The sequence below is a fragment of the Cavia porcellus genome, unplaced genomic scaffold (assembly GCF_034190915.1).
Source record: "Cavia porcellus strain 051 isolate PalLab524CR breed Dunkin Hartley unplaced genomic scaffold, mCavPor4.1 scaffold_27, whole genome shotgun sequence".
In the NCBI taxonomy this organism is placed as follows: domain Eukaryota; kingdom Metazoa; phylum Chordata; class Mammalia; order Rodentia; family Caviidae; genus Cavia; species Cavia porcellus.
This window is the reverse complement of record NW_026947510.1, coordinates 622,816-639,936: the sequence shown is the minus strand read 5'-3', so window position 1 is coordinate 639,936 and position 17,121 is coordinate 622,816. Positions and strand designations below refer to the sequence as shown.

The 17,121-nt window shown below is 51.9% G+C and overlaps 2 protein-coding genes across 4 annotated transcripts in view; one reads left to right on the top strand and one right to left on the bottom strand.

Moving 5' to 3' along the window:
- Positions 1-5,543: 5,543 nt before the first annotated feature.
- On the bottom strand, positions 5,544-11,904 carry Pianp (PILR alpha associated neural protein). Of its 3 annotated transcripts, none has more exons than XM_063237624.1 (6): positions 11,687-11,904; positions 9,768-9,826; positions 9,053-9,561; positions 8,012-8,093; positions 7,078-7,299; positions 5,544-6,749 (listed from the first exon to the last, which is right to left on the bottom strand). In XM_063237624.1, the coding sequence occupies exons 2-6, from the start codon at positions 9,770-9,772 to the stop codon at positions 6,728-6,730; spliced, it is 840 nt and encodes a 279-aa protein (XP_063093694.1). In that variant the 5' UTR covers positions 9,773-9,826; positions 11,687-11,904; the 3' UTR covers positions 5,544-6,727. The 3 variants fall into 3 exon arrangements, with proteins under 3 accessions (XP_063093694.1, XP_063093695.1, XP_013000583.1); XM_063237625.1 differs by lacking the exon at positions 11,687-11,904 and adding an exon at positions 11,335-11,520; XM_013145129.3 differs by lacking the exon at positions 11,687-11,904 and adding an exon at positions 10,073-10,162.
- Cops7a (COP9 signalosome subunit 7A) overlaps positions 11,328-17,121 on the top strand; it is a 24,425-nt gene continuing 18,631 nt past the window's right edge. The window contains exon 1 of the mRNA XM_063237622.1: positions 11,328-11,467. The gene's annotated coding sequence lies outside the window, so the exon portion shown is untranslated. The remainder of the gene's footprint in view (positions 11,468-17,121) is intronic.

Here is a 17,121-nt window from a genome sequence, read left to right as displayed (position 1 = left end):
GCATTTAGTCTATACCTTTAATATTTACAATTTCATGTATGTAAATCCCTAGGAACACTGTCAGCTCCCCAGAGTAAAAATACTGCGGATGTAAGGGCGAGCTGGCTGTGACATCTGTCACTACATTGATTCCCAGGGTTGATTCAGCGGATCTGACTGGCTAGGCCAGTGTCCCCTTCCTCAGTGCTCCATGTGCATCCCTCCTAACTCTTCACACTTGGTCAACCCTGAAAAAGGAGGACTGTTGCTCGGTCAAGGGTATATGAATAGCTGTGCTCCCCTTCTAGACCCTCTGTGTACATAGGAAGTGATGAAAACGGTTTGAGTGAATGAATTCTGCAAGAAGCCTTACCTGATTTGGCCAGAATCCTAAGCTTAGTACTCTTTTGCCTGAAGCAGAACTGAGGTGCTTCCCATTAACAAGAATAGCAGATTATCCCCTGAGAAAGCAAGACTTTAACAAATATGGTAAGTCCCTGATTTGAACATTCAAGTTGCAAATTTTTACAGATACAAACTGGAGCTTGCATACAAACATTCACAGATGGAACACATTGCAGAAATAACTAAGGTGTCTGCTGGCCATTGTCACATTGTGCTGCTGTGTGCTTATGTACAGCAGTACAGTGCTCAGTCAAAACCCAGGATGTCTGGCAGAAGAAAAGCAGTGGTGCTGCAGAGGAGACTGTTAGGAAGCACAAAGCAATAACCAAAACAAAGGTGAAAAATAACTGAGAGACTGGACCAGGTGAAAAGATGGTAGACATCACTTGTTCTTAAAACATAATCAACACTGGCACAATTCTAAAGAATAAGGACAAGATCATGGAACATGTGAAGTTGGGCTAACAAAGTCAATAATGATATCCACAAAGAGTGGTACAGTGATAAAAGGAGATGGAGAAATTTCTCAGTGTGTGGATGCAGTGTTAGCATCAGTGTCAAGTCCCACTTAGTTGAATGATTATTCAAGAAAAAGCTAAATGACTGCTTGAAGACTTGAAGAAAAAAACAGGGTAAACAGAGTGCATTTTTTTCTGCCAGCCACAGATGGTTTAATAGATTGAAGGCTAGAGCCAACCTTTGGAATGAAGAAATGAGGCTGCAAGTGCAGGGACCATAGCTGCCCAAGACTTTCTAGCAACACTTACTGATAATGAGAAAGAACCATTACTTAGATATTACTGGATCATTTTTAAGGGTGTTAAACAATTGGATCCAGCAAAAAAACCTGTATCAACATCAGGTGGGACCAAATCCCATCTTACCCACCATGGCCTATTGCTGATGAGTCTTTGGTTCCACCATCTCTCACCTACTCTCCCTCCTCTAGCCATTTTTTTCTTGTCCATTCACTCTGTGTACTCCCCTATGTGGCACTGTACTGAACTGCCAGTTTCAAGTAACTATAAAAGTAAAAAGTTTATAGTATTTTTGTGTTATGTTTGGGTTTTTTATGCTTTATCTGTGTGTTAAAGGTGTATTAAGATTCATTTTGTTAGGCTATGAATGAATCCTACTTAACAGGGTTCTCCCTGGGAAGGTAGCTCAGTGGTACTCACCTAGCATGTACAAGATCCTGAGTTCCATCTCTAGTATAATTAAAAAAGTGTTCTCCCAGGGCTAGGGATTTAGCTCAGCGGCATAAGCACCTGCCTTGCAAGCAGGCAGTTGTGAGTTCGATCCCTGGTACCGATAAAAAACAAAAAAGACAAAAAAAAAAAAAAAAAAAGTGTTCTCCCAGAACAGAACTTGTTTATAAATTGAAGATATACTGTAATAACGCTTTTTGTGTGTGTGATAATGGGGATTGAACCCAGGGCCTTTGCACTAAGTGGATTTTTTTTGGCACAAAGTCTCCCTAAGTGGCCCAGGATGGCCTCAAACTTATTTTGACACACTCTTGCTTTGTACTTCAGGCTTGCCTTAAATTCTCTATTAACTCTCTCAGGTGATCCTCCTGCTTCACCCTCCCAAAGCTGTGATTCTAGGTCTGTGCCAGCATACCTATTTGTATCTTTTTAAAGTGTCAGCTGGGCTTAGTAGTGGATGTCTATAACACTAGCACATAGGAGACTGAGGCAGTGGGACAACTGCAAGTTTGAGGCCAGCTTGAACTACATGCTATGTGAGTCTCACTTGCTAAGTGAGACTATTTCAAAAAAATAAAACGTCTGCTCCCCCATCACAACATGGGGCTCAGCACTCAATGTGTGTGACTAAGTACAATAGTTGGCAGGATAAAGAACTGAAAAGTTCAGATGTGGCAGCTGTAATCCCAGCTTTGGGAAGCTGAGGCAGGAATATCTGAGTTCAAGGCCAGCCTGCGCTCCATAGTCAGCTCAAGGTCGGTTCAAATTACATAAGACCCTGTTTAAAAAAAAAAAAAAAAAAATCAGCTGTGACTTCCTACCTGATTGACAGCTGATTTGAGATACTGAAACCTTAACTCTGGGCAAGAGTATAGAAAAGTGAAAACATGCATGGTGGCACACACCTGTAATTCCAGCACTTGGAAAAGTGGAACCAAAACAGTCGTCGCTGTCAGTTCTGGCTCATCTGTGCACATTAACCAGCCACTTCCTAAGCCTTTAATGCCTGTTGGCCTTGTTTCTGCCCTTGCTTTAAGCAATAAATTTTATGGTACATGGCTGTAATCTGAGAAAAACAAGCAGAAGGAATGAAAATTCAAACCCAGGCTTAGGGTGATCTTGTCTCAAAAAGTAAAGGCAAGTTGGGATTGTAGCTCTGAACAAAGGCCTGGGCTCAATCTCTAGTACCCCCCCAAATCAAGTTGTAGATGCTTTGAACTTGGGCAAAGCTAAAATTGAGAGCAATACATGTAGGGCACGGCGTGGGGGGGGGGTGTTTAATTTTAGCCTGGGGTTCTCCAGCTGGCTCACTTTCCATCTTCAATCACTTCCACACCCCCAGCTTTGCCTGGGTGATCCCTCCTCCAGGGGGCTTCCCCATTCCCTGGTTTTGGTCTGTACCACAACAGCAAGCATTCCGGAAGCTACTTAGGAAGCCTGGCTGAATCATTTGATGCACTGCCAGGAGGCAGAGAAAGCGTGGTGCTGAGAGATGCTGCTGCCATGGTGCCCGTGCAGTGTGACCTCCAAAACTGTTTCTTCAGGTTTGAGCATCTCTGGCTACCACTGTCTGGCCCCTGACTGGGGACTGCATTCTCTTACTTGCAGCTTCCTGAGGACCTCCCATAGCCCCAAGGTTTGTTTCAACTCTGGTAAGAAAAAAAAAGAAGTTAGATTCTATCAAAATGTGGAATATTTACTGGGCTAATGGTGGCACATGCCTGTAATCCCACCACTTCAGAGAGGCTGAGGCAAGAGAACTGTGAGTTTGAGGCCAGCCTGGGCCATATAAGTGAGTTCAAGGCCAGCTTACATACATAGCAAGACCCTGTCTCAAAATGAAACAAAATTTTTTTGATAGCAGGGATCAAACTCATGATCAAATACTTGCAAGGTAGGCACTTATACCACTGAGCTAAATCCCCAGCACAAAAAAAAAAAAAAAAAAAAAAATTTAAGTTAAATAAAAAGAGTAAAATGCATCAATACAATTTTTAAAATGCCAAAAAAAGTTAGGTTCTGTTCCTCGAGGCATCATAACTTGTCATCACTAGCATGACAGTGTGACTTACTCTAGGACAATGGCTAGCGAACCTATGACTATGACACCCGTGCTGCAGTGAGTGTATCATTGAGAGCTCTAAAAGATTCACCATCACTGCTCTAGGACAACTCAGAAGTCTAGGAGACTGTCCTTTCTCCCTCGGCTTTTTTCTTTTTTATCGGTACCAGGGGTGGAATTCACGACTGCGCCCTTGCAAGGCAGGCACTTATGCTGCTGAACTAAATGCCCAGCCCCTCTCCCTTGCCTTTCTAGCCATCTGATTTTCCATCGGATTTACGGTTACTTAGGCAAGGGAACAGGTAAGGATTTCCAGGGTCTTGGTGTATTTTAATTTATTTAAATTTAGAAACACAGTGGCTAATCAGGCAGTAATTAATTCCCTCTTCATTAGGGGCCTTCATGTGTGCCTTCTGCATATGGATGAGCTGCAGGGTCAGGCTGTCCCTCCGAAGAGACAGTGCTGAAGGTGAGTGCTCAGCGAGCTCTCCAGCACTTGAGCTGCTCCCCATTTTGTGCCAGTGCTCCTCTCTCCTCCCACAGCTGCCCCCCAAGAGGGACTAACTGGATTGCTGTGGGAAAGCAGGAAAGGTTAAGAGGCTGCCTGTCCTGCCCTCCCATCCCCTACCCTCCCATCGCACCTGTTCTCTCTCCTGCAGCTGCCTGCTTGGATCTCCAGGCCCCCATGAAATTGATGCAGCCCTCCTCAGAAGGCTGGTTTGCCTGGCACCTCTGCTTTTAGTTGGTTCATCACCCCTTAACCCTGCTTGTTTTTTTCCTCTGTGGCAATCTGTCCTTCTCTAAGGAAGTCTGATGCCCCAAACACACACACTGATCCAGTCATGAAAAATACACTACTTTCTTCCCCACATGCACCATTACACAAGCACACCTGCAGCACACAGTGAGACCCCATATCTGTACCTAAAGCACAAACATAGGCCCAGTCCTCATTCAAGGGTTGGTGTGGTCTCTGGCTGCACATACTGCCCTCCTGCATAGCACACTCTTTCCTATACTCCCTGGGGCTACCCTGTTTCCAGGGAGCAGGTGGGGCATCGGTGAGGGGTGGTAACCATGGCAACGGAGTCTAGCAACAGCTGAGACACTGATGTGTGGGCTTTTCTAGAGCTGTTCTAAGAGTGTAACCTAAAATGGGGCCTCAGAGGTGACTGACCCAGCTGGGCAGCCTGCATTTCCTCCCCCAGACACCTGATTCCAATCCTACACCCTGGGAGAGCCTCTGCCTCAGAAGGGGCTAATGAGCTAATAATGACAGGGCTTCTAATGCCACATGGAGGAGGGGCAGCTTGGGCAGCAGGTTAGAAAGCAAAGCTGAAAATAAACCAAGCGGGGCAGGCTCCTTCCCCTGGCTCTCTCTCGTCCCTTTGCCTTTGTTCCATTCTTCTCGTTTTACCCTTCATCCTCTTCTGGCTGGCTCCATTGCCCGTCTTCCTCTGTAATTATCCCCTTTCATCCATCTCCTTTCTCTTGGTCTATCTTGAACTTCACTTGTGAGGACCCAGCCAGCCAACTTCTGATTCCAGTTTCCATCTTACAGGGCTGCTCACCAGGGCTGTTCCCTCCGATTCCTCTTTCCTTCTCCCCTCTTCCCTTTTTCACTGTCCTCAGTTAAAACTCTGACTGGGGGTTGAGGATTTAGGTCAGTGGCATATGCGCCTGCCTAATAAGCACAAGCTCATGAGTTCAATTCCAGGTACCTAAAAAAAAAATTAAAAATAAAACCCAGACTGGTCCCCAGCTCCAGAGCAGGGCAGGGCAGGGCAGAAAGGGTCTACAGGAGCTCCCCACCCTTCTCCAGCTCCTGCCTGCCCACCCCTTCTCTTTTCCTCTCCACACGGTTCACAAGGCAGAACAGGGGACTCAAGTATCTTGCAAAGGCTTTATTTGAAAATTTTGAAACTTACATCCCACAAGAATTCAAGATTATCACCACAAGAAGAAGAAAGAGATAATACAAAAATATATATCACAGCATAGGAGCCAGGTAAGAGGGAAAGGAGGAAAGTAGAGACACTGGTGAGAAGTAGGGTGGGAGGCAGAGGGGTGGAAGGAGAGGCAGGGCAGGAAGGAGCCGGAAAGGAGGGCTGGCCTTGGAGGCAGAGCTCCCGATGGCCTTGAACCAGCTGCTCCAGTCCCTGTGGAGGGAGGGAGGCCAAGGGAGGCTGGGGACTGGAGGACCTGCTCAGGGGTCAGGGGCTCTCACGTCCAGACAGGGACACAGACACAGACAGTCAAGACAGACAAGACAAGAGGGACTTGGTGGGAGCGTAGGATGAATGGGAGTCCCTTTTTCATGTAGTGCAGTAGGTGACTCCCAACACCCACCTCAGACAACAGAACTTAGCAGTGGCCCTCACTACCCCCATCACCATGGGGTGACACTAGCACGCTTGGAGTGGGATGGGATGTGGGGACAGTGACCTGATGACATGGGTGTGGGCGGGGCATGGCAGATGAGGGTAGGTGCAGCCCCCAGCTCCCCTCCCAGCCACCTCAAGGGCGCATGCAGGGGCCACAGAAACTAGACCAGTGATTGTCTGCGAGGCAGAGCGAGTGCGCCGTGCCGCACCACGCCACACCACGACTTCCTGCCAGAAATGCACATGAACAGTGAGGGGCACATGGACCAGGTACCCCGACATTAAGTGACCCATCAGAGCATGGTGTGTGTGCAAGACAGAGAGAGAATGGGAAATGACAGTGTAAGCCATCAGTGAGCAGGAGAGGTGCCAGGGAAGAGGTGCAGAAGAGTGGCTGCCTAGAGCATGAGCATGGGCAATGGTCTGTGAGGTGGAGCTGAGTGTGCAAGGCTTTCACGTGAGTGTGCAAGGGGTGGGGACCCACAGTCACAAGTACGTGAAGCCCCCTACTACAAGAGGGCAAGCAGGGGGGCTTGCCCATGTGGCCAGTGAGTGTTCCGGGTGGTATACAGGGGTGGGAGTCGGAGCCCCCAAGGCCCCAACTCCCCACAGCTGCCCCACCCTCAGTGGGATGGCGCCTATGCTGGCCCCTTGGCCTCCTGCTTGGCAGCACCCCAACATGGGGGGCATCACAGATTCACCAGGGGAATCCTGAGAGGAAGAGGGAAAGGGCACAGTCAGGACCCAAGGCGTAGGCCACATGGAAGGGGAAGTCCGCAGCAGAGAAGGGACTGGAGCCTCAGAGGGCAGAGTTGGAATTAAAGGGCAGCATGAGGATAGCACAGAGCCTGAGACATTAGGAAAGGCAAGGGCTGCTGTAGAGGAGCTGGCCTGGCCATCTCGAAGGGTCTGGGTCAGGCCAGGAGGGAAGCCAAGGGCTGTGGGGGCCATGCTACCCACCCAGGGAACACCCCACCCCAGCTCTGGAGACCTGGGAGCCTCCCTCCTCCCCCTCCCTTCCCATTGCCCCTACCCTCACCGGTTCAACTGGAAGGCTGGAGCCCCCTTGGATTGGGGCATCCCAGGCCGGGCTCCCCCTCGGGGCTCCTCATGGTCAGGGGTGGGGGTAGGCGAGTCCCCGAAGGCCCCTAGCACAGTGACTCCAGCAGGGGACAGGTCTGTCAGTGGCTGCTGGCTCTCCTCCTGCCTCAAGGCCCCTTGCTGCCCTGAGGGCCTGCGACGTTTCTGGCTGCGGTCCCAGCTGGCACAGTAGAAAAGACATCCTCTTGCACCACCACCAAAGCCCTACTGAAGAGACCCTGGCCTCTGGCAATTCCCTGTACTATGTCTGCTGGGACATAACCTTGCACACCCCATAAAACCACCTCATCACTCTTTATGGGGCTTGGAGGTCTAATCCATGCTCCTGGCCTGATCAGGAGCCCCAGAATCAGTGCCCACCCCACCAACATAGAACTCTCTAAAACTGCTCCCCGCTCCATGCCATGCCCAGAAGAATCACTGCTCTCCTCTGCAGAGCCCTGGGAGATTTCGTTCTATTTCAGAGTCAGCTAATGACCTGGACACCTGGGTCTAATGATCCTGTCCACAAAGTGTGAAGGACTGAGTGTCCCAAAATTAAACATGTGCAAAGAATGCTCCAGATTTTCTTTTTTGCCAGCTAGCCTAAGAAGTTCTGCAGCCTGGGTTATTTCCTGTCACAGAGGGATGCTGAGCAAAGACCCAGCATACAAAAATAATTTCGTCCCTCCCATTAGCTTTGGATTTCCCTGGAAGAAGGAATCTGAGCTGGTGTCTTACTGTCATCCCCCACTGGAATCACTCTTTTCCAAAGGTCCTGCCTTCATCCACTGTTTCCTACCTACTGCCAGCAAAACTGCTGCCCTTGGTCCCTCCCTGCTTCAGTTTGCAAACATTCAGGCCCCTCGGAGCACCCGCTACCCACAGCTTACCAGAACTTGAAGATGATGCCAGTGGCCACAAGAACAATGATGACAGAGATGGTGATTGTGACGTAGAGCTGGGGGTCCACACCTGGTTGGGGTGGGGGAGAAGTTACAGGGAGGTGGGGTGAGGTTAGGCCAAGGAGGACTGGCTCTGTGCAGCCACAACACGCTCTGCTTCTCCAGTGCCTCCATTCTTACCAACAGTGTTTCCCCTGAGTGTTCAGCGCTTTCCTTCCACTGCCCTAAAAGGTAGTTGTTTTTGTGGTACTGCAGAGTGAACCCAGGGCCTTAACAATGAGCTGCATCCTCAGCCATTTTCTAAAATTTTGAGACAGGGTCTCAAATTTCTTAAATTTGCCCAGGCTGGGCTTACATTTGGGATCTTCCTGCCTCAGCCTTCCAGGCACATATCACCATGATGAGCATCTCCGTGTATCCAAGTGATGACAACAAGGCTCAGATCAGAGATTAGAAAGCCCCTAGTGGGGCTGGGGGTTTAGCTCAGCGGCATAAGCACCTGCCTTGCAAGCAGGTGGTCGTGAGATCTATCCCCGGTACCGATAAAAAGGAAAAAGACAAAAAAAAAAAAAAAAAGAAAGAAAGAAAGAACCTAGCTTTGTGCGTAGAAGCTGGGGGTTGCCAGTTGTGCTGTCCAGTTTCTGCCCTGGGCCCAGCCCCACCCACAGGCACTCCCAGAGTCAAGAGGTCACCCTGGCAGTTCCTCCCTGTGCTTGTTTGCCTGGAATACTCTCTCTTTTCAGGGTCTACCACAAATGTCAGTCCCTGAGCAGTCCTGATCCCCAGGCAACAGTCGTCTCTCACTTCTCTCTTCTCCTAAAAACAGGCAGCATGTGCCTCTATTAGAGCTTTATGGTATTGACTCATCCTGTCTGTCTCTCCTCTGGTGGACCTGAACTCCTCCAGGGCCCAGACGGCTTCTTCATCTTTGCATCCTGGCCAGCACAGAGCCTGGCACTTCGCTGAGGAAGCTCCCAGCCAAGGCCCTTACTTCTACCCCTCAGAGTCTTTCCCCAGCCTCAGCCTCACCTTCTCCACGGCCTCCGAACAAGAATGGCCTCAGGGTGGCTGGCGTCTCTCCAAGGATGAGCCCATTTCCATCATCCCTCATGGAGTCTGAGTTGGGGTGTGGAGTAGCTAGCCCATGGGGGGCTGCAAAACCATAGTCCAGGGGCAGAAATCCAGGATTGACAGAATTGGGGTCCCCTCCATCCTCTCGAGACACAGTGGGCCCCCACACAATAGCCCAGGGGTACTGGGATGAGGGTGGTCCCTCCTCGAAGCCCGATGGGGTGGCAGGGGGCGCAGTACCAGGCAGAATTTGCCTCCGCGATCTTGGAACGCGAGGGGACCGGCTTGGTGGAGGTGCCCGCTCCCACACACACACGTGGCGTGGGGCAGAGGGGCCGCCCCGGGAGCAAGGGGGGCGGGCCGGGGCCGGAGGGGTCCGAGGGGAGGAGGAGCCCTGAGCAGGCGGTGGGAGGGGCAGCAGCAGCAGCGGCCACAGAGGGAAGAGGTGGGACAGCAGCAGAGCAGGCCTGAAAGGAGGGCGAGAAAGCGGGTGAGATCCAGCCCGACGCTGGCCTCCGAGGGGCGGGCAGTGGCCCTGAGAAAGACCCCGGCACCACTTCCCGTCCTGGCACGCTCAGGGCTCAGGACGGAGTGCCTAGGCTGAGCCTAGGTGGGCAAGGACCAAGCTCCCAGGAAAGTGGTCTCCAAGCTCCCCCTGCTGGGCCAAACTTACCACATCCTGGACTCCGGGTCTGAGGTCTTCTTAGCTGTGACCCAGATTTTCAGACTTTACTGTGGGGAGAGAAGGGTCGTCACACATCAACCCCGCCTTGTGTACCCGGCTCCATCCCTGACATCTCTATGGCCACCTCCCCTCCCGGCCACCTCCCCTCCCGGGCTGCAAGGCACTGCCAGCCATGTCGCTGTCACCTAGGAACCACTGCTTCAGAGCATCTTTTTAAGGAGAAAGCGCCCAGCGTGGTTCCCTGAGCACCCCCAGCCCGTCTACAACTTCCTGAGCCCCTGTTGCCTCCCTACCCCAGCGTCTACTCCTGCTTCTCTGGCTTCCTTCCTTCTCACTTCCTCTGCCCACAGTTCCAGGCTTTTCTTGGATCTTAATTTAGAGTCAAGAACCTTGTGATTCCTTGAGCACCTACCGCTAGGGAGGGAATTCGAGGGTGGGGGAGGGAGGGAAGTCGGTCTGATCGGTCTGCACAGGGGGCCTCTGGGCCTCCCACCCGCCTGCGGCCCAGGCACTACCCTTAGGATGGCCCCAGGAGCCTCAGCATCAAGGGAGAAAGAGATGCAGGGATGGGAGGAGAGAAGGAGGTGGGCGGGAGAAAAACCACAGATGTAATTTTTGCTCTTAATGTTTAATCATCCTAATGCATAGGTGCCCTCTGACAGGAGGTGGCGTCGGGAAGAAGCCGCCCCCTCAAGTGTCCCTCTCTTGGGAGAATGTGGCTGGCTGGTTTCCAAAGCAGAGGGGTGTGTGCTGAGAGGTGAGGGTGGTGGATCCCGGGAGCAGGCTCCCCAGTGAGAATGAGAAGCCCACACACTGTCCAAATCTACACCCAGCACTCCCAGGGAACAGTAAAGTCTGAAGAAGGGAATGGTCAGGAGTGAGGAGAAAGCCAGGGGTGGCAGCGCAAGCCTGTAATTCCAGCAGCAATCTAGGAGGCTGAGGCAGGAAGATTGCTACGAATTAAGGGCAGCCTGGGCTACATAGCAAGACCCTGTCCCAAAAAAGCCCAGATGCAGGGTGATGGGCAGCAGGCAGCCCTAGGAGGGAGACCACGGGCTGAAGGTGGAATGGTAAGGGCGGGAGGTGGGGATACGGTGCAGGGGGAAAGGGCAATAGGAGAGGGGAAGAGGAGGAAGGCGGCAGGGCAGTCGGAAGTGCAGAGGATGGAAAGGAAAGGGAGAGAGGACAGCAGAGACAGGAGAGAGGACAGAGCACAATGCTTACGACAAACCGGGGGACAGGACTAGGAGACCAAAGATGGAGGGGCTGGGAATTGTGTCTTCAGATTTAAAGCGCTCTGAAGGCAGCGCCAGGGGCGCAGAGAAAGGAGATGGGGATGGGGACTGACGGGGCACGGCGGGGAGGTGGGGCGGCGGGAGGGAGGGCTGGGAGCGGGAACTAGCGGAGCGGGGAAGGACTCCCGAGGACCTCGCTGGCCGGCCCCTCGCCTGGCGCATTCCACCCCACGGCCGTGCCCTCCAGTCACCCCCTCCGGGAAGCCCGCAGTCCCTGGGTCGGCACGCCGCCCCCACCCGCCCGCGCGCTCCGCACCGACCTGTTGTGCGCAGGAGTCGGCGGGGGGTGGGGTGAGGAGCTGGACCCCGGGTCTGTGCCGACCTCGGGAGCGGCCCCCATCCCGCCCATCCCGGAAGGGGCTCGAGAGCAGCGGGAGTGGGGACGACGCGCAGGTGGGAGCCCGGGGCTCGGAGGGAAGGCGAGGGGGCCGCGCCGGGCTGAGCCAGAGGCGCCGGGATGCAGGCGGCGGCGGGGACGCGTCTGCCGCATGGGGAGGGCGGCCCGGGTCGGCGCGGCGGGCACGGCGGGGAGGCGCTCCAGGTGGGGCCGGCCCTGGCGGGGGCGCAGGACGCACACGGGGAGGCAGAGCGGGCGCGCGGGGCCCCACTCACCTGCGTGTCCGGCGTGGCGGCGCGAGGACTGCGGGCGTGCGGGGTGGCGCAGGGTTCGGGGGTCGCAAAGGCAGGCGGGGCGCGGGGCATGGTCGGGAGGTTCGTCCGGCAGCAAACGCACAAGCCGGAGGGGGCAGGCGCCCGGGACACGGGGCGCGGGGCGCGGGGCGGCGGTGGCGGCGGCGGCGGCGGCGGCGGCGGCGGCGGCGGCGGTGGCGGTGGCAGTGGCGGCGGGAGATGCTCGACTCGGCTCCACTCGGCTCGGCTCGGCTCGACTCGGCTCGGCTGGGCTCGATTCGGCTCGGCTCGATTCGGGTGGGATCGGCGCGGTGGCTGGGTCCTGGGTCTTCGCCTCTCCCACTCACGTTTGCAGGTCACACACAGTGAACTCCTGCCGCCGTGCTGCAGGAGTTGAGCCCAGCCTTCAGGTGCAGGGCTGGAAGCGGCAGCGGGGAAAGGAGATGACCGCCAGTCTCTCAGGTTCTCACCTCCTTTACCCCAACTGGACGTATGCCTATGGTCGCCCCAAGTAGTTCTGAGTTTGTGACTCACCCGGTACTGTTAGGGTTTTTTGAGGCAGGGTCTCGCTGTGTAGTTTAGGCAGGTCTTGAACTGACCGCGATCCTCCCGCTTCAGCCTGCCAAAGGCTGAGATTACGGGGGCATGCACTACCACTCCAACCCAGGCTTACATCAACCAATATTGGTTGATTTCCCGGCTCTGTTTTGCCCTCTTTGATGAGAGATGGAGGGAGAGGTGGGAAGAAGACCCCGCACCACCACTGGAATACCCCAACATCTTGATCCTCTATTTTACTCTGGCCCTGCTATAATCTATTCTCCCTGAAGCAACCCAGATGATCTTTAAAATAAGTAAATCAGCCTCCTAGAGACTGGCAGCTGCAAGCAGCTTTCCTAGTACTCGCAATATTCCAACTCCTTATTATATTTACAGGGCCCTGTAAGACATAGTCCCCACGTATGTCTCTGCTTTTCTTTCCTAAAGGTTTCAATGCTTGAGGCACAGTAGATATGATCTGTGTTTATAGGAAAATAGCAGGACCTGCCCCAAGTCCTTTTGTGCTTGTTGTCACTTCTTTCTGTAATGATTTTCCCTGACTTTCACCCCTTTTGCTCCAGTCTCCCCTTTCTTCTGGAAAGGCTTTCTCAATCTCTTTCAAAAATAAAATCCTCTGCTCCTACACCCACCCTATCCTGTCTCACCTTACCGTTTTTCATCATTGCACTTTAGGACATCAAACGCCTAGTTTCTTTCCAACCTCGCTGTCTTCCCTAGACTTACTCAGCTCTGACTTCTAAATGTTGGTGCATCCTAGGGCTTAGTCCTTGGCCTTCTTTTTCCACATTCTCTGTCCAGTGATCTCATTCGGTCCCGGGCTTAAATACTCTGTAAATGTCAGTGAGTCCTAAATTTGTATCCACAGTGCCAGACTCATTTATCCCACAGCCTCCTTGACATCTCCACTTGGGTGTCTAATGGCCATACATAGACAATGTGACTACCAAGGATGTCTTGAACCCTGCCACGCCCAGCCCTTTACTCTCCCACATCCCCTTCCTGGGACCTGACAGCTCCGTGCTCAGGCTAAAATTGGAGAATAGTTTCCTTTCACTGGTTCTCTTCCTGTGTTGAGGCAACTCCTGTGGGTTCTGCACCCATCGAATATCCAACCCAACTCCATCCCCTTCCCTTTATCTCTTGCTACAGTCCAGATCCAAGTCCTCAGCTTCCAGACTGGCCCCTCACTTTTGTCCTTGCCAAACTAGTCTTCGAAGTATCCGTAACATGTTACATATTTACCAACATGCCTAACATGGTTTTCTTTTTCCCTTTTTGAAGTATATGGGGGGGAGGGAATATCAAACCCAGAGTTGCTCTACCACTGAGCTACACCTACAGCCCTTCTTGTTTTTTTATTTTTAGACAGTGTCTTGCTGTGTTGTCCAGGCTGGCCTCAAACTTGTCCTGATGATTCTCCTCCTCAATTTCCCGACATTGCCTTACAGCTGTGCATACCTGAGGCTGGCTTCAAGTGTCTTTTTATCATACCAGGAATAAATCTGAAGTCCTTGTAAGAAATGATAGCTCTGACTCCTCTGTCCCTCCTTTCCCAGCTGCCTGAGCTCCAAGAACAATCAGTAGGTTCCAACATCCTGTAGCCACCTGAACCTGAGAACAAAGCCTGCTCTGCTACAGGCATATGCACCCCACCCACTAGTTCACAGTACCCATCACCATAGCCCCATCCTCAGCCATTCTCACTCCCCAATCTCATTCCCATTGCATCATCCCACCTAAGCCCATCCCACTAACCCCTCCAACCCTCCCCATAAACTATTCCACTCAACCCTGGACTTGACTGTCCTTTGGAGTCACTCCAGAAGGTCCCACCTGGAAGCCCCAAACTCAGACTGGCTGTGTGTTTACCAGCTTGTCACCATTTACCTAACCAGAAGCTGACCAGTTTATACTCCTCTTGGTACACAGCACTCCTGCCAAATCAGACTTGTTGCTGTTGTAGAACGTCAGAAACCCCTTTCTTAGCATTTCTACAATTTGATTCCCTCTTCCTAGAATGGTTTTTCGCCCTTCCCTCCCATACTACCTGCCGATCATTCATATCTCTACTCAGAATCTAAAGTGCCCTTACCACCACCACCTCCTCCTCCTTCACCTCTTCTTCTTCTCTTCCTTCATCTTTTTTCTGTTTTTAAGAAAGGGTTTCCCAAGGTAGTTCAGACTGGCCTTGAACTTGCAGCGATCCTCCTGCCTTAGCTTCCTAAGTGCTGGGATTATAGGATAGGCATGCACCACTACACCCGGCCTCCATCTGCTTTTCATCACCAAGTTTTTTTGTCTTTTGGACTCATCACTTTCTGAAACAATCTGTCTGCTGTTCATTGTCTGCCCCATACATGGGAGAACAAAGCTGTCATTTAACTTGCTCACTCTGGATCCTACCCTCCTGCAGTGCCTTGGCTCATGGGAGCTGCTAGGTGTCCATTGCTTAGTAAACTTCTTCCTGGACACCTGCCTCCTCTGAGCCCTTTGTCCTGTTCTGTGTCCTCCCCGGCTTTCTTCTGTCTACCCAACCCTGACCCCTGCACTGGGCCCACAGCTCACACCCACACCCCTACAGGTGCTCCCCTCTCTCCACCGAATTATTGCTGTCATTAGCCTGGTACTTCCACCCTCTCCCGGAAGGAAGCCTGCTCCGACCAGCATCTGTAGCAGCTGCCCTCCGCCTTGCTGTTCCGACAGCCTTCATAGAGGGCACACAGTAGTGAGTCAGTGAGTTGTCCTCCCAGGGTCTCCCAGTGGCATAGGAGAGAGTGCACCTTGCTGGAGGACAGGGCCACAAAGCCACAGGTGGTGTCCATCCCGAGGACTTGCCAGGTGTGGACCACATTTATTAAGTGAACACTGCTGTGTGCCTTCATCAAGGGCTTTGGGTCATTAGCAATCATTTCTGGTGTTCCTGACCAATTCTTTCTTCTGATAAACATTTTTTTGAACATTTACTACGTGCTGGGTACTGGGCCACAGCCGAGGATGTGGGGGAGAGTGAGAACGAAGTCACAATTGGCGTTTCGGCCTTATCATGTAGCAGTGAAGTGGAGTGACAGCCTGGCCGACAGTGCTTGTGGCCCTGTTTCTGGCTGTGTCTGACTCTGTGGTATCTTTGTCACCCTCCCCAGTATTAGTCAGAGTGATTTTTTTCTGTCTGTAATTCTGGCCTCAAATGTTCAATGTCCTTCTAAACTATCTTTTATTAAACTGATGATTTTGCTTGCTCCTTTACTGAGAAAGTAGAAGCAAGCAGAGGAAATACTTCACTTCCACCACCTCTTCCTAGCCCCTGTGTACCCCTGGTGGGGATCCCAGACCTTATCACTCCCAGAATCACCACGCCATCAACTGTCTGTTCCTGTCCTGCAGCAGTTCTGCTCAGTTACCATCAGCAGGTCACACACCCACACAGTCTTTGAGTTACAGGAGATCCGCTTTAGCTGCGCATTCACCTCCAGCGTGACCTTCTCTACTGCTCCCTGCACAAGGCTTTCTCAAGAAAATCCTCTGGTCGTGGTCTCCCCGCCTCTTCTCCCCAGCATTCTTTGTCCTACCACTCAAATCTGGATGATTGCATTTTTCAACCCACAGTTTAGATTCGATAATGCATTTATATGTTAAAGTCAGCACTCTAAATCTGTATAGAACAGTGTGGAGTCCAAGTTTTCCTTCTCACCCCACCCACTATCCTTCAGTTTCCATCCCTGACCCCAGTGTGACTCAGTTCTATGTGTTCTTTCCGGTTCTTTAAGTATATACAAGCAGAGAGCAGTACAAATTCTTCCTCTTCTCCGTCTCTACTTCTTTCTGTCTCAGCCTTCCCCTCCCCTGCTGGGGATTAAACTCAGGGCCTTGCTAGGCAAGTGCTGTATCTCTGAACTACACCCCCAGCCCTGCACTGTAATTTTTTTCTGGGCAGAGGGAGGAGTACTGGAGATTAAACCCAGGTTGCACTGCGCTACATCTTCAGCTCTGTTTTATTTTAAATCAGGGAGGGTCTTGCTAGGTCATCAAGCTGCCCAGCTTGATGCAACCTTCCTGCCTTAGCCTCTCCCAGTGGTGGGATTATAACCATGTGCCACTGCACCCTGCTACTCTTGAGATCCTGTCATTGACCAATGGAGAATGTCCTCATCCTCCTGGTATTCAGAGATGTGGCTGCAATCCCAGTCTCCTTAGCCTTCTCTTGATGGGGGTCTGCCCAGGCTTTCTTGAAATTCCTCTTCCCAAGATGACCTGTACCCTCCATGTTTCTCATTCCAGAGGTCCACTGTCAGGGTGATTTTACTTGGTCAGCAGCACCCTTTCACATAGTCAATCGTGTGCCCTCCCAGAACACTTTCTTTGCCTGGTGTGCAAGATGCTGCAAGGTCCTGGTGGCTACAATGCACTGGCTCCTCCTCATCTCCCTGGCCCTAGTGGCTTGCTCTCTGCTCCCCATGATCAGTCCCATTTGAATTTCATTCCATCTATGGGTGCTAAATATTTTTTTCTGGGTTTTTTGTCTTTTTTTGTGTTGTTTTTTTTGTTTTGTTTTGTGTTTTTTTGAAACAGGGTCTTGCTATGTAATTCAGGCTGGCCCTGAGTTCATTGTGTAGACTAGGCTGGCCTCAAACTCACGGCAGTCCTTCTGCTTCAGCCTCTCAAGTGCTGGGATATCAGGCATGTTCCACCATACCTGTACCCTCCATGCATGCTAAATATTTTGTCTGATGATTCCAAATTTTATCTCCACACTTGTCTCTTGGCTTCCTGAAGACCTTCTGTATCCAAGTACAAATCTCTCAGCTCTAGCATTTCTTCTCTGTAAGTAGCATCTCCATGCTTCTAGTTTATTCAGAACA